Here is a 15,485-nt window from a genome sequence, read left to right on the forward strand (position 1 = left end):
CCGTACGGGAGTTGCAGCGATAGGACAAGACTAACTACCAATTGAATATCATGAAATTGGGGAGAAAAAACTTTTTTTATACAAATATTAATAATACTAAAAAATAACTGAAATATCACATATATATAAGTATTCAGACCTTGCTATGCGACTCGAAATTGAGCTCAGGTGCATCCTGTTTCCATTGATCATCCTTGAGATGTTTCTACAACTTGATTGGAGTCCACCTGTGGTAAATTCAATTGATTGGACATGATTTGGAAAGGCACACACCTGTCTATATAAAGTCCCACAGTTGGCAGTGCAAGTCAGAGCAAAAACCAAGCCATGAGGTCAAAGGAATTGTCCGTAGAGCTCTGAGACAGGATTGTGTCAAGGCACAGATCTGGGGAAGGGAACAAAACAATCTGCAGCATTGAAGGTCCCCAAGAACACAGTGGACTCCATCATTCTTTAATGGAAGAAGTTTGGGACCACCAAGACTCTTCCTAGATTTGGCCACCCGGCCAAACTGAGCAATCGGGGGAGAAGGGCCTTGGTCAGGGAGGAGACCAGAGCTCTAGAGTTCCTCTGTGGAGACTAGAGAACCTTCCAGAAGAACAGCCATCTCTGCAGCACTCCACCAATCAGGCCTTCACAGTAGAGATGCCAGACAGAAGCCCATCCTCAGTAAGAAGAACATGACAGCCCGCTTGGAGTTTGCACCTCTGGTCTGATGAAACCAAGATTTAACTCTTTGGCCTGAATGCCATGTGTCACATCCGGAGGAAACGAGGCACTGCTCATCACCTGGCCAATACCATCCATATGGTGAAGCTTGGTGGTGGCAGCATCATGCTGTGAGGATTTTTTTCTGCAGCAGGGACTGGGAGACCAGTCGAGACAAAGAAGAATGGACCAAAGTAGAGAGAGATCCTTGATGTAAACCTGCTCCAGAGCACTCAGGACTTCAGACTGGGGTGAAGGTTCACCTTCCAACAGGACAACGACCCTAAGTACTCAGCCAAGAGAAAGCAGGAGTGGCTTCAGGAAATGTCTCTGAATGTCCTTGAGTGGCCCAGCCAGGGCACAGAATTGAACCTTATCGAACATCTCTGGAGAGACGTGAAAATAGCTGTGCAGCGACGCTCCCCATCCAATCTGACAGAGCTTGAGAGGATCTGCAGAGAATGGGAGAAACTCCCCAAATGCAGGTGTGCCAAGCTTGTAGCGTCATACCCAAAGAAGACTCAAGGCTGTAATCGCTGCCAAAGGTACTTCAACAAAGTACTGAGTCTGAATACTTATGTCAATGTCATATTTTAGTTTGATATTTTTTATAAATTCACACAAACATTTTTGGGGGGTTTGTCATTATGGGGTAGTGTGTGTAGATTGATGAGGGGGGGGGAAACGAGTGCAATCATTTTAGAATAAAGAAAAAGTCAAAATGTGGAAAAAGTCAAAGGGTCTGAATACTTTCCAAATGCACTGTATATTGTTATTCATTATAATTGGAAAAAAATAAAAATAAAAATGGTGTTATATCAGCACAGATTATTTATAGCGTTTGTTGTCAAACTGCAGTCATAAAATGGAGCCACAAAAAGGTAGTGGTAAATTCCTCAAACTGGCACTTTGGGAAGGTTACGCCAATCTGAAATGCAGTGTCAAAGACAGAACAACTACTCTGGACCCACATTGATTTGGTTTGTATTGATCGGGGGTTCTTTAATGGGACAGTGAATGGAATGGTTTGCTTGCTTTGTAGAATGGAACTTCAATTTGGGATGTGAAATGGACAATATATACCCCATATACGTCGATTTGACTGGGCTTCATCCCCCCGTGTATGTCTCAGCTCTTGTCTACGTCACATCAAGTTTAGATTTTATTTTATTAGGATTTCTTAGTCCAAATAGTCCTCATTTGGACTCATCTTCAAAGAGTCCTTAAACTTTAAAATACAATTTAGAAAAAGAAAAAGCATATTTACGAAAGTAAATAAGAGTAATTTTGCTGCACTGAAATCTAACGTGCCATCATCTGAGCCATTAATTAGTCATGTCAACAAATGCAGTGTTAGTAGAATATATTTTGCAATAAGCATGCGGATTGGCTGGGATCAAATAATTAGTTCCCATGTACTCCCATATTTCTTTACTCACAATACCCTCTAATATCTTACTGAGTGAAGGGAGTAGACTGATTGGTCGACTAGTGGCAGGCGTAAAGGGTTCGTTGTCTTTCGGGATTGGACACATACATTTGGAAATGGACCCTTTTCCAGTGACCAATTAAATATTTCAGTCGAGCAGCATAGCGAACCAAATGTAGTCCTTATTAAGATCATTAACCATAAATGTACCTTTGGTAATGACTTCAATAGGTTATTAGACTGACCTGTTGCTGCCTCTGAAAGCGGGGAGGCAGGGACTTCTGGTACTTGGAGAAGCCCTGTCCGGGGAGTGCACTGACTTGGCGACCTGCTCCTCCTCCCATGCCCTCTACCTTCATTGGGTCTACCACTCCTCCACCACCACCTCCTCCGCTGCGGACGTGAGCACTACCTAGGATCTCCTCCTTCCCTTCCCCAGGCAGCAGGACCTCCAGAGAGGGCTGCTGCAGTTGGGAAGTGGGGGGCTGGGGATACACCTGGGTGTCTGGACGGAGGAAGGGGAGAGAATACAGCAATGATATACCACTGTTTGTTGGAAGAGGTAAGCAGATGTGAACGAGTACAAGTAACATGCTATCAAATTTGAAGGAAGGTACTATTGTGAATTTTAGATGTGATAAATCAACAACTTCAAAGATGCACAACTGTTTGGTGAAATCCATATTAGCCTTTTGTCTATGGCCCAAACATTGAACGTCTTGAACGTGAATGATGCCAATCATGTGCAGCCTAAGACAAGAAACAGCGCATGACTTGTTCATATCGTAGTCACATGCATCAGGTAGCCTAGACCATAGGCCTATACGTTTTGTATCACGACTATATAATAACGCCCAACTAACGCTAAACATAGCTTATAGGCCTAGGCCCCCTGAAACACAATTGGAGAGCACATAGCCTAGTCAAACATGTGGTCTTATAGGCCCAGGCATTGCGCAATCGTGTGGGAAAAAACAAATGTTCTGGCTGACCACTATTTAAAAGAAGATCCCAGCTTTCTGGTGCTGCTATATTTATTGCTCAACTCTTAAAATTAAGCACATTAATCTGCTGTACAACCGGTGAAGCCGGCAGCGTGAGATTTAAGGGGAAGCAAATTTTCACCATAAAAATGCACCTTTATAATAAAGCATTCCATGCATCTGTAGATTAATTGAAGACAGCCTACTATTCGTAATGTGATGACTAGATTGGATAGTCACAATTTAGATGAAAAAAACCAAGAAAAAAAACATGGTCACTGTTCGCAAAAAAAGACGTTCAATGCATGGCTGAGCGCGTGTAGCGTAGAGTAGGCCTAGGTTAACTTCTTACGGTATAGGGGGCAGCATTTTCACTTTTGGATAAATAGCATGCCCAATTTCAACTTCCTGCTACTCATGCCAAGAATATAAGATATGCATAATATTAGTAGATTTTGATAGAAAACACTCACACAAGTTTCTAAAACTGTTTGAATCATGTCTGTGAGTATAACAGAACTTATGTAGCAGGCAAAACCCAGAGTACTTGTTTTCAGTTCCTACCGCTTCCACTACCGCTTGACATTTTGGATATATATGGACGGAATTAATCGAACAAAAGGACCAATTGTGATGTTTATGGGACATATTGGAGTGCCAACAAAATAAGCTTGTCAAAGGTAAGGCATGTTTTATATTTTATTTCTTTGTTTTGTGTAGCGCCTGCAGGGTTGAAATATGCTACCCTCTGTTTACTGTTGTGCTATCATCAGATAATAGCTTCTTATGCTTTCGCCGAAAAGCCTTATTAAAACCTGACCTGTTGGCTGGATTCACAACGAGTGTAGCTTTAATTTAGTATCTTACATGTGTGATTTAATGAAAGTTTGATTTTTAGATATTTTATTTGAATTTTCCCCGATGCATTTTCTCTGGCTTTTGGCAGAGTGGGACGCAAAAGCGTCCCCTATACCATAATAAGTTAATAGGCTATATCAGATTTCTTCTCTCTTTGCACTGAAAAATGTTTGCCTTCTATTAACACATTTGATGCTATTCTACTACACTTTATATGAATGGTACATTAGCATAATATTTTTTAACATGACAAATTGCAAGGTAGCCTACTTTGCTGACACTTACAAACAAATCAATAACAACTTTGTCCATAGGCTGGTGCCAATAAGACAGGCAATACTATTGTTCTCTCAATTAAGTTGATCATTTTGATAACTAAAAGACTTTCCGCCATTGTATTTTGAAACATTGCGATATGACTGGCTGGGCCTTTACTTTCGATAGCAGTCGCAACTCAACAATCATGTACTTGGCATTTGCCGCATTGCCTTTCCTTCTGACTGTAGGCAATGAGATTTAAAACAATCCACAAATTATTTTTGAGGAAGAAACTAATGATCCTCTGTGGCCAAATCATTAGTAGCCAATTTTGAATGATTTTATTTATTTCTGTCAGTGGTATAAGGTGCTCAAGTAGAAGTACTCAAATGATTGTCTCGCCTGGTTCACCAACTACTTCTCTGATAGAGTTCAGTGTGTCAAATCGGAGGGCCTGTTGTCCGGGCCTCTGGTTGTCTCTATGGGGGTGCCACAAGGTTCAATTCTTGGGCCGACTCTCTTCTCTGTATTCATCAATGATGTCGCTCTTGCTGCTGGTGAGTCTCTGATCCACCTCTACGCAGATGACACCATTCTGTATACTTCAGGCCCATCTTTGGACACTGTGTTAACAACCCTCCAGACGAGCTTCAATGCCATACAACTCTCCTTCCGTGGCCTCCAAATGCTCTTAAATACAAGTAAAACTAAATGCATGCTTTTCAACCGACCACTGCCTGCACCTGCCCGCCCGTCCAGCATCACAACTCTGGACGGTTCGGACTTAGAATATGTGGACAACTACCTAGGTGTCTGGTTAGACTGTAAACTCTCCTTCCAGACTCACATCAAATATCTCCAATCTCCAAATCTAGAACTGGCTTCCTATTTTGCAACAAAGCATCCTTCACTTATGCTGCCAAACATACCCTCATAAAACTGACCCTCTTACCGATCCTCGACTTCGGCGATGTCATTTACAAAATAGCCTCCAATACCCTACTCAATAAATTGGATTCAGTCTATCACAGTGCCATCCGTTTTGTCACCAAAGCCCCATATACTACCCACCACTGCGACCTGTACGCTCTCGTTGGCTGGCCCTCGCTTCATACTCGTCGCCAAACCCACTGGCTCCAGGTCATCTACAAGACCCTGCTTGGTAAAGTCCCCCCTTAGCTTGCTGGTCACCACAGCAGCACCCACCTGTAGCACGCGCTCCAGCAGGTATATCTCTCTGGTCACCCCAAAAAAACTATTCCTCCTTTGGCCGCCTCTCCTTCCAGTTCTCTGCTGCCAATGACTGGAACGAACTACAAAAATCTCTGAAACTGGAAACACTTATCTCCTTCATTAGCTTTAAGCACCAGCTGTCAGAGCAATTCACAGATTACTGCACCTGTACATAGCCCATCTATAATTTAGCCCAAACAACTACCTCTCCCCCCTACTGTATTTATTTATTTTGCTCCTTTGCACCCCATTATTTATATTTCTACTTTGCACATTCTTCCACTGCAAATCTACCATTCCAGTGTTTTACTATCTATATTGTATTTACTTCACCACCATGGCCTTTATTTTTGCCTTTACCTCCCCTTATCTTACCTCATTTGCTCACATTGTATATAGACTTATTTTTTTTCTTATTATTGACTGTATGTTTGTTTTACTCCATGTGTAACTCTGTGTTGTATGTGTCAAACTGCTTTGCTTTATCTTGGCCAGGTCACAATTGTAAATGAGAACTTGTTCTCAACTTGCCTACCTGGTTAAATAAAGGTGAAATAAAAATAAATACTACTTAAGTCGTTTTTTGGGGTATCTATGCTTTACCATTTATAATGTATGACAACTTTTAATTCACTATGCTCTTAAAGAAAATGTACTTTATTCCATACATTTTCCCTGACACCCAAAAGTACGTGTTACATTTTGAATGCTTAGCAGGACATGAAAATGGTCCAATTCACACACTTATCAAGAGAACATCCCTGGTCATCCCTACTGCCTCTGATCTGGCGGACTCATTAAACACACATGCTTAATTTGTAATGATGTCTGAGTACTGGAGTGTGCTCCTGGCTATCGGTAAATAAATAAAACAAGAAAATGATGTTGTCTGGTTTGCTTAATATCAGGAATGATAAAATTATTCATACTTTTACTTTTGATACTTAAGTAGATTTTTGTAATTACATTGACTTTCAACATTTAAATATTTAAAACCAAATACTTTGACTTTTACTCAAGTGGTATTTTACTGTGTGACTCACTTTAACCGGAGTAATTTTCGAATAAGATATCTACGTGAAGACCAGATTGTGAATGAGAGACTGATGAAGTGTATGCAGCCTGCGCAAGAAACAGAGCAGAGCGCATGTATTTCATGAGACTTTTTTCAAATCGTCATTAGTCGCATCATGTAGCCTTAGTACGTATAAACAAATCTAAAAACATGTAGTGTAACGTTTGAATCACAACTAAAGTTACATAAATAACTCTAAATGAAGCATATAGGAGGTCCTGTTTCTTTGTTAACCACAACACAGAATAACCGCATGTGCGCACTTCTTCAGAAATCATTGTGAAAATATGTGTTCTATTTATTCAGCTATGTTCAAATTGTATTTTTCTTACTATAAAATAATGCCACAGGAATTATAAGAAAATCTTGTCTGCTAAATGAACTAGCGTAGATCAGGGCCTAACATAAGAACGACTCAGAATATGCTATTATGTTCTTCTGAAAGAGGCTAGATTTTTTTTCTTATCATGTTTCTTTAGACCTGCTTAAAATAAGTAATGGATTTATTGTGATGGTGTGGGGTACATTAAATTAATTTATTAGACTTTAAAATGTAGATGTTCCAAAAGCTCCGTATCATTGGCTCGTAGGCTATGCATGGAAGCCAGGAGATGCTAAACATGTTTAAGTTAATTAACGGTCAATTACCGTGAGGCCGGCAGTTATTTGCAATGGCAATCACCGGCTGACAAAATGTAATGACCGCCACAGCCCTAGTCAAAACTCACCAGTAATGGAGTCATAGCTGCTGTTGCTATTGGCCCTCTGTCTGTCGGTGGGACTGGGCCCTGGCACTAGGTCCCTGGTCAAAACCTGGGCAGCCAGGACAGCAAGGGGGGACTCGTCATGGTCCACGCAGGGAGAAGGGGGCTGGCTGATGTTAGGGGAGGAGGCCGAGGCCGATAGGGAAGGGCTGGGGCTTCCGGCCGTGGCGGAGTTGCCGTCCAGACTGGGGGGCTTGGAGCCTCCGCTGCTCCCACCACCACCCTGCTGCTGGGCCTTCTCATCCAGCCTCTTCAGCTTCTCAGCGCAGGCCGCGCGCCGCTCTTCCTCCATCCTTCGCTCTTCCTCCTCGCGGCGCCGGCGGGCACGTTCAACGGCGGCTGAGATCTCCGAGGAGGACTGCTTCCTGCGCTGGCGCCACGTCTCGTCCTCGTCTTCACCAGGGGGCGGAGCTAGCAGACTAGCTGTCTGAGGCGGAGGAGTGGGTCCTCCGGGGACGGGGGAAGTAGCCTGCTGCTGTTGAAGCTGTGGGGAGGGGGCGGGCTTCCCGGGGGCCAGGGAGGCAGAGACAGTTCCGGGGGCTACCACCGGGCCGGACTGATTAGGAGAGTTGCGGTCCTGGGAGAGGAGAAAATGGAATGAGGACACACACACACAACCACAATCTTAGCTGCATTATGAAAATAAAACTTCCCTGGTATGATGGTATGAATAACTCAACTTAATAACTGAACCGCAAAAAAGTGTGTGAAAATGCTGTGCGGATATATACTGAGTATACAAAACATTAGGAACACCTTCCTAATATTGAATTGCACTCCCCTTGGCCCTCAGAACACTCAATTTGTAGGTGCATGGACTCTAAGGTATTGAAAGCCTACCACAGGGATGCTGGCCCATGTTGACGCCGATGCTTGTGTCATGTTGGCCAGATGTCCTTTCGGACGTGGACCATTCTTGATAAACATGGGAAACTGTTGAGCATGAAAAACCCAGCACTGTTGCCGTTCTTGACACACTCAAACTAGTGCACCTGGCACCTACTACCATACTCAGCTCAAAGGCACTTTAATATGTTTTCCCATTCACCCTCTGAATGGCACACATACACAATCCATATCTCAATTGTCTCAAGGCTTAAAAATATTTTTTTAACCCGTCGCCTCCCTTTCATCTACACAGATTGAAGTGGATTTAACAAGAGACATCAATAAACGATCATAGCTTTCACCTGGATTCACTTGTCGGTCTCATGGAAAGAGCAGGTGTTCTTAATGTTTTGTATACTCAGTGTATATACGAGGCCCTCTCTCTCCCCAGGTAGGCAGATACCTGTCGGTAGTAGGAGTAAGGCCCCTGTCCCTGGTGGAGGAGAGGCCCAGGTGGGGGGGAGGGCTGCTCCCGGGGGCCACCCAGTCCAGGCCTACGCCCCTGTAGTGTACAGGCAGTCACAGGTTACAGTTAGCCATTACGTTAATATCCACCTCCTCAAAGCAATTGTGCTTTTTACTATGAAATAGTCACTGTTCACTTGCATATTATCTCTGAGCTGCCTCTGAACTAGTCTACTAGACTAGCCGTACCTGGAAGGTGGCGGGGGCAATTTGGCCCCCCCAGCCGCTGTTGCACCCCTCCTCAGCCCACCCTGGCTTGCTTGAGGGGGGTGGGGAGCAGTCGTGGTCGGCATTGGAGGGAGGGGTGCAGCTGGTGTCCCTGTCCCCTCCACTGTCAGAGGCTCGGGAGCGCTGGACCACCTGAAGGGGACCTTCTTGAGACCTCTGTATCTCCCTGGGGAAGGAAATAAGAGACGACACGTGTGTCACGTCAAAAGCAATCCCACATGCAACAACTAATTTCATGAATTCGTTATTTTCTGTCATTTATTAATTCAGAAACCATTTATGCGGGTGTCTCGGTCTAGACGGCACAAAGGAGGATTGCGAGCAGAGAACAGTACAAAAAGTTTGAAAAGGTCAAATTGTATTTCCCACACAATGTCGTTCTGTTATGTTGGGTAGCTACTGTGGGACATACCGTGGGCCGTTCTTGCTCTCGCTTCTTTCCCTCCTCTCGGGTCTCTCGTTCCTCTCCTCATCTTCTTCTCCTTCATCGTCGCTGAACTTTAACTTGGCTGAGTAGTCGATCTCCTCATGTGCCCCTGTTTGACAGACCAAACGGTTCAGAGTAGAAGCACAATGGAACGCATTTGTACCGCTGACATCCACCACCATTTTTAGGGGGTAGATCAGCTTTAATATTGCAGATAGAAGCCACAATCTATCAATGTCATTTTCTGCATAATTTCCAATCCCCCATATATATTTATTAATTTCCCCTAATACGACCACCCCTCCCCTAATTGAAGTAAACTAACGGACAACAATACTTAGGCTTTTACTTCCTGCTTATACATACTATATACATTTTACGTACACAGTATATTTTACACAAGTTATTATAAAAAAAAAATGTAAAATGGTATTATGTTTGGTTTGGACATTTTAGACCATATTCACATTTTAGGCCTATTTATTTTGATTGCAACTATAGTTGAAGTGTTTTCTATTTACCTTTGCAGATGTTATACATTAATATTTTGTTACATGCTTAATTGAAAATTTGCACAAAGGTTCTCAGTAAAAGGATAAATAAAATATGAGTAAGTACCTTGATTTGTTGAGTATAATTCAAAATAAATTTTATATAAACTATTTATTCATTTAATTAATATAAAATGTGCTAAATAGTGATGTATCGTTATATGAAATGACCTATTTCGGGATATGAGATTTGTCATATCGCCCCGCCCTACCCTCAACCCCACCCAGCTATCTCTGAAAACCATCTAGTTTTGATTTCTAATTGCCAGATATTTTTAAACTGTGCTGTTTCACAAAAGTTCTGAACCTTTATTCTCATAGCTTCTACAGAATAATTATATTGACTATTACTTTTCAAATCCCCCAGCAGGGCAATTTGCAAAGTTAAATCCAGGTAAATGTTGCAATTCTTCAGCAATTCCTGAACCTGTGACCAAAAACAAGCTACATAAAGGCAGTACCAAAACAAGTGATCTAATGATTCCATCTCTTTTCAGATAATTCTGCAGAGCAGGGATGGTTTTGTCCCCCATATAGATGAAATTCTACCAATAGAATGTTGTCTACTAATTTAAATTGAAAAACTACATTTTGAAACCAGTGTCGTTTTATGTATCACTTCATAAACCATGTGGCATGGAATCGGCACATCGAAAATCTCTTCCCAACTACTTTGCAACCTGTATGGCACAGCTGTAAAAATGTTGGTCCTTATCACAATTTATTTTATTAATGCAGGGCTGACAGAAAAGTTCCTTACCTTCGCCCCCTTCCACATGCCTCCATTTTTGTGGTAATGATGCAATCAGTTGGTTGTAATATTGAATAGAACAGACATGTCCATATATTTTTGTTAACTGCATGTGTGACATAGGACTGGTGAAGTTATATAATTTACAAAGATATCTTAAAAAACGTTATGTTTTTTAAAATCAATTAGTATATTTGAGTTTAACCGTAACATTTGTTCGGTCTTTTCTGGTGGATTAAAGTGAAATTGCAACCAGATATCTATTTTTAGTCAAACATATCTGTTTGGGCTTCTTGAGGTCAACTTGCAGTCTACAAATGATTTGTAATTAGGTTCCGGCCTCTCCAACCATCCTCTCAAGAAAAAAATAGTCCCGTCTGAAACTAGTTGATGATCCCTGCTTTAGTGAGGTCCACCAATGCTTTAAAATTTAATCATTTCTGCCCTCCAAATTCTTATTCATTATATAAATAGGAACGTGTAATTTTATCTGGCTTGCCATTCCAAATAAAGTGGAATATTGTTGATCATATAATTTAAAAAAACAGGTTGTTATGTGTGGGCAGGGCCATAAGTACACTGAACAAAAATATAAACTGAACATTTACTGAAATAAAATATGGCAGAAATTTTCCACACACACAAAAAGCTTATCTCAATGTTGTGCACACATTTAAAAAAATCCCTGTCAGTGATAATTTCTCCTTGCCAAAATAATCCATCTACCTGACAGGTGTGGCATATCAAAAAACTGATTAAACAGCATGATCACTAAAACAGGTGCACCTTGTGCCGTTATGGTATGGGTAGACATAAGCTACTGACAACGAACAGAAATTAAATTTATCAATGGCAATTTGAATGTACAGAGATACCGTGACAAGATCCTGAGGCCATTGTCGTGACAATAATCCGCCATCACCAGCTCATGGTTCAGCAAGATAATGCATGGCCCCATGTCACAAGGATCTGTACACAATTCCTGGAAACTGAAAATGTCCCAGTTCTTCCATGACCTGCATACTCACCAGACATGTCACCCATTGAGCATGTTTGGGATGCTCTTAATCGACATGCACAACAGTGTGTTCCAGTTCGTGCCAATATCCAGCAACTTCGCACAGTCATTGAAGAGGAGTGGGACAACATTCCACAGGCCACAATTAGATGTCACATTGCATGAGGCAAATGGTGGTCACACCAGATACTGACTGGTTCTGATCCATACCCCTACCTTTTTTAAAGGTATTTGTGACCAACAGATGTGTATCTGTATTCCCAGTCATGTGGAATCCATAGATTAGGGCCTAATGAATTAATTTCAATTGACTGATTTACTTATATGAATTTTGTAATAGTTGCATGTTGCGTTTATATTTAAACTGGGATATGACCAGTTAAGAGTTGATCAGGGTGATTTTTTTCACAAATAGACAGGTACTGTACTTTCCATGTTGCCAACTTTCTATAAAAAAAGTATTGTAGTGAGATCATTACTTGCTTTCGGGATATGAATACCGAGTATGTCAACCTCACCATCTGATCATTTTATTGGTAAACTACACAGTAATGTAAAAGTTGTATTTTTTAGCGATCCAATACGTAATATGGTACTTATCATAGTTCTGTTGTAATCCAGAGGATATAATAATTATCTATATTCTCCATGAGGCTGAGCAGGGATCCAGATTGCGGATTTAAAACTTGAATCGTCAGCATACAATGACACCCACAGAGGGTATCAGATGTATCCTCACTTGGATAAACCTGGTAGGTCTCCCCTCCCCTACTCACAGCACTACGGGATCCATGAGATGCAGTCAAATGTGATGCCCACTTTGTTTCTCCATGTATTAGCAAACTCCCGCTATATTAGAATAAATTTGGGTTGAAAAAGAATGAAAGCAGAATAGTAACCCTTGCGGCTGGCTTCCTTGTGGTGGGTGGGGGTCATGCTCAATTGGCTTCTTTTGCCAAACAGAAGAAAAAAATGTATTCTTTGCGATTATGGTGGAGAAATAAAAATCTGTGTCACAATGTGTAATTTTCAAACATTATATTATTATATCATAATGCTTTCATAAAGTGCTATCCAGTCATAATTTTCCCATCTTGTTTAAGGAATGTTCTCATATCAATTGAACAGTGTACCCATATTATTCATGTGATGATTTTTAAACTTGCCACTGCTCTCTGAGCAGTATAATCAATAAATATAAGTGTTCATGAGTCCTGACATCTCCCCTCCCTTTCTCTCTCTCACCTGCCCAGCCCTCGTCTCCGTCCTGGTGGTCCAGTTCGTCTAGCTCCTTCAGGTCATCCTGCTTCAGGATGGAGGGTCGCTTCACCATCTCTCCTCCCCCACCACGGGGACCGCCCTGGGGACGCCCACGACCGTCATGACCCTGCTGGCGAAACCTGGGAGGTGCCTCACCAGGTGGAGGGTACCCATAGGGCCCCTGGGGGCCGTACGGAGGCGGGAAGGGCAGGTAGGGAGGGTACATCTGAGAGACAGAAAGAGAGATACACAAAAGCATTGGTGCAAAAAAGCAGATTGACAATAGACTGCTGCTACACTGGTGGCTAACAGGCTGTGAGCCCATCTGTGTGTACCTGTAACAGTGTGATGTTCTAACACCTTAATATACAATGGGAAACGTCGCTAACGAGATACCCACTGATGTACAGAAACACCTAATTAAAATGACAGTATTGTCAAGACTTCGTTACAAAACCAACAGAGCAAAAAAAACAATGGAAACACATTGAAGTTCAGTTTTTTATTTGGTATATAAAATGTTATACGACAAAGTGCTTTTAAAGTAATCACACACGCTTTATATTCGCAACAAGCCAGTTTGATGGAAATGGCTGCCGGTAAAGTGCGCATATATTTTGTGTGAATATTAAGAACAGGCGTTGCCGCTTGAACATCTTTTACAAATGGATGAAAAACTAGCTACTGAGATAATACAGTGCCCTCAAAGTATTCATAACCCTTGAATTATTCCACATTTTGTTATCTTATAGCCTGAATAAAAAAATATATATAAAATGTGTTTTTCCCCTATCTCAACCATCTACACACAATACCCTATATAGCGAGGAAAAATGACATTTTTGCAAATTTAATGAAAATAAATACAGAATTATCTAATTTACATAAGTATTCCTACCCCCGAGTAGGAATGTTAAGAGTCACCATTGGCAACATTTACAGCTTTGAGTATTCTAGGTAAGTCTCTACGTGCTTGCCACACCTGGATTGTACAATATTTGCACATTATTCCTAAAAAGATTATTCATGATCTGTCAAGTTGGTTGTTCATCATTGCTGGGCAGCTATTTTCAAGTCTTGCAATATATTACATGTTGATTTAAGTCAAAACTGTAACTAGGCCCTCTGGAAAATTTACTGTCATCTTGGTAAGAAACAGTGCATTTTTGGCCTTGTGCTTTAGGTTATTGTCCAGATGAATTGTGAATTTGTCTCCCAGTGTCTGTTGGAAAGCAGACTGAACCAGGTTTTCCTTTAGGATTTTGCCTGTGTTTAGCTCTATTCAGTTTCTTTTTATCCTCCCAAAAAATCCCTAGTCCTTGCCAATGACAAGCATACCTATAACATGATGCAGCCACCACCATGCTTGTAAATATGATGAGTGGTATTTAGTGATGTTGTATTCAAGACATGAAGTTAATTTCTTTGCCACGTTTTGCAGTTTTACTTTAGTGCCTTTGCAAACAGGCTTTCACCTTGTCAGCTTGGGGGATTGTAAGGTTCCAATCTTGCAACCTTACAGTTAACTAGTCCAACGCTCTAACCACCTGCCTCTCATTGCACTCCAGGAGGAGCCTGCCTGTTACGCGAATGCAGTAGAAGCCAAGGTAAGTTGCTAGCTAGCATTAAACTTATCTTATAAAAAACAATCAATCATAATCACTAGTTAACTACACATGGTTGATGATATTACTAGTTTATCTAGCGTATCCTGCATTGCATATAATCGATGCAACGCTGGGGGATGATTTAACAAAAGCGCATTTGCGGGAAAAAGCACAATCGTTGGACGACTGTACCTAAACACTAATGCCTTTCTTAAAATCAATACACAGAAGTATATTTTTAAACCTGCATATTTAGCTAAAAGAAGTCCAGGTTAGCAGGCAATATTAACCAGGTGAAATTGTCACTTATCTTGCTTTCATTGCACGCAGAGTCAGGGTATATGCAACAGTTTGGGCAGCCTGGCTCATTCCAAACTAATTTGCCAGAATTTTACATAATTATGACATAACATTGAAGGTTGTACAATGTAACAAGAATATTTAGACTTAGGGATGCCACCCATTAGATAAAATACCGAACGGTTCCGTATTTCACTGAAATAATAAACGTTTTGTTTTCGAAATTATAGTTTCCGGATTCGACCATATTAATGACCAAAGGCTCGTATTTCTGTGTGTTATTATGTTATAATTAAGTGTATGATTTGATAGAGCAGTCTGACTGAGCAGCAGCAGGCCCATAATCATTCATTCAAACAGCACTTTCATGCGTTTTGCCAGCAGCTCTTCGCAAGCTGAGCGCTGTTTATGACTTCAAGCCTATCGGCCTAATGGCTGGTGTAACCGATGTGAAATGGCTAGCTAGTTAGCGGGGTGTGCGCTAATAGCGTTTCAAACGTCACTCGCTCTGAGACTTGGAGAAGTTATTCCCCTTGCTCTGCACGGGCTGAGGCTTTTGTGGAGCGATGGGTAAACGCTGCTTCGAGAGTGGCTATTTTCGATGTGTTCCTGGTTCGAGCCCAGGTAGGGGCAAGGAGGGGGACGGAAGCTATACTGTTACACTGGCAATACTATAGTGCCT

The 15,485-nt window shown here is 41.6% G+C and overlaps 1 protein-coding gene across 3 annotated transcripts in view; it reads right to left on the reverse strand.

Annotated features, from left to right (window-relative positions):
• LOC110496051 (protein PRRC2A) overlaps nt 1–15,485 on the reverse strand; it is a 49,623-nt gene that overhangs the window by 8,134 nt on the left and 26,004 nt on the right. For 2 of the 3 annotated variants that reach the window (XM_021571698.2, XM_021571697.2), the window contains exons 8-13: nt 12,882–13,122; nt 9,302–9,425; nt 8,851–9,055; nt 8,600–8,698; nt 7,273–7,885; nt 2,383–2,642 (exon numbers count right to left, since the gene is read on the reverse strand). In XM_021571698.2, the coding sequence (XP_021427373.2) occupies nt 2,383–2,642; nt 7,273–7,885; nt 8,600–8,698; nt 8,851–9,055; nt 9,302–9,425; nt 12,882–13,122 (1,542 nt within the window). The remainder of the gene's footprint in view (nt 1–2,382; nt 2,643–7,272; nt 7,886–8,599; nt 8,699–8,850; nt 9,056–9,301; nt 9,426–12,881; nt 13,123–15,485) is intronic. The other variant, XM_021571699.2, reaches the window with a different exon arrangement.

The sequence above is a fragment of the Oncorhynchus mykiss genome, chromosome 18, assembly GCF_013265735.2.
Source record: "Oncorhynchus mykiss isolate Arlee chromosome 18, USDA_OmykA_1.1, whole genome shotgun sequence".
Taxonomy (NCBI): Eukaryota; Metazoa; Chordata; class Actinopteri; order Salmoniformes; family Salmonidae; genus Oncorhynchus; species Oncorhynchus mykiss.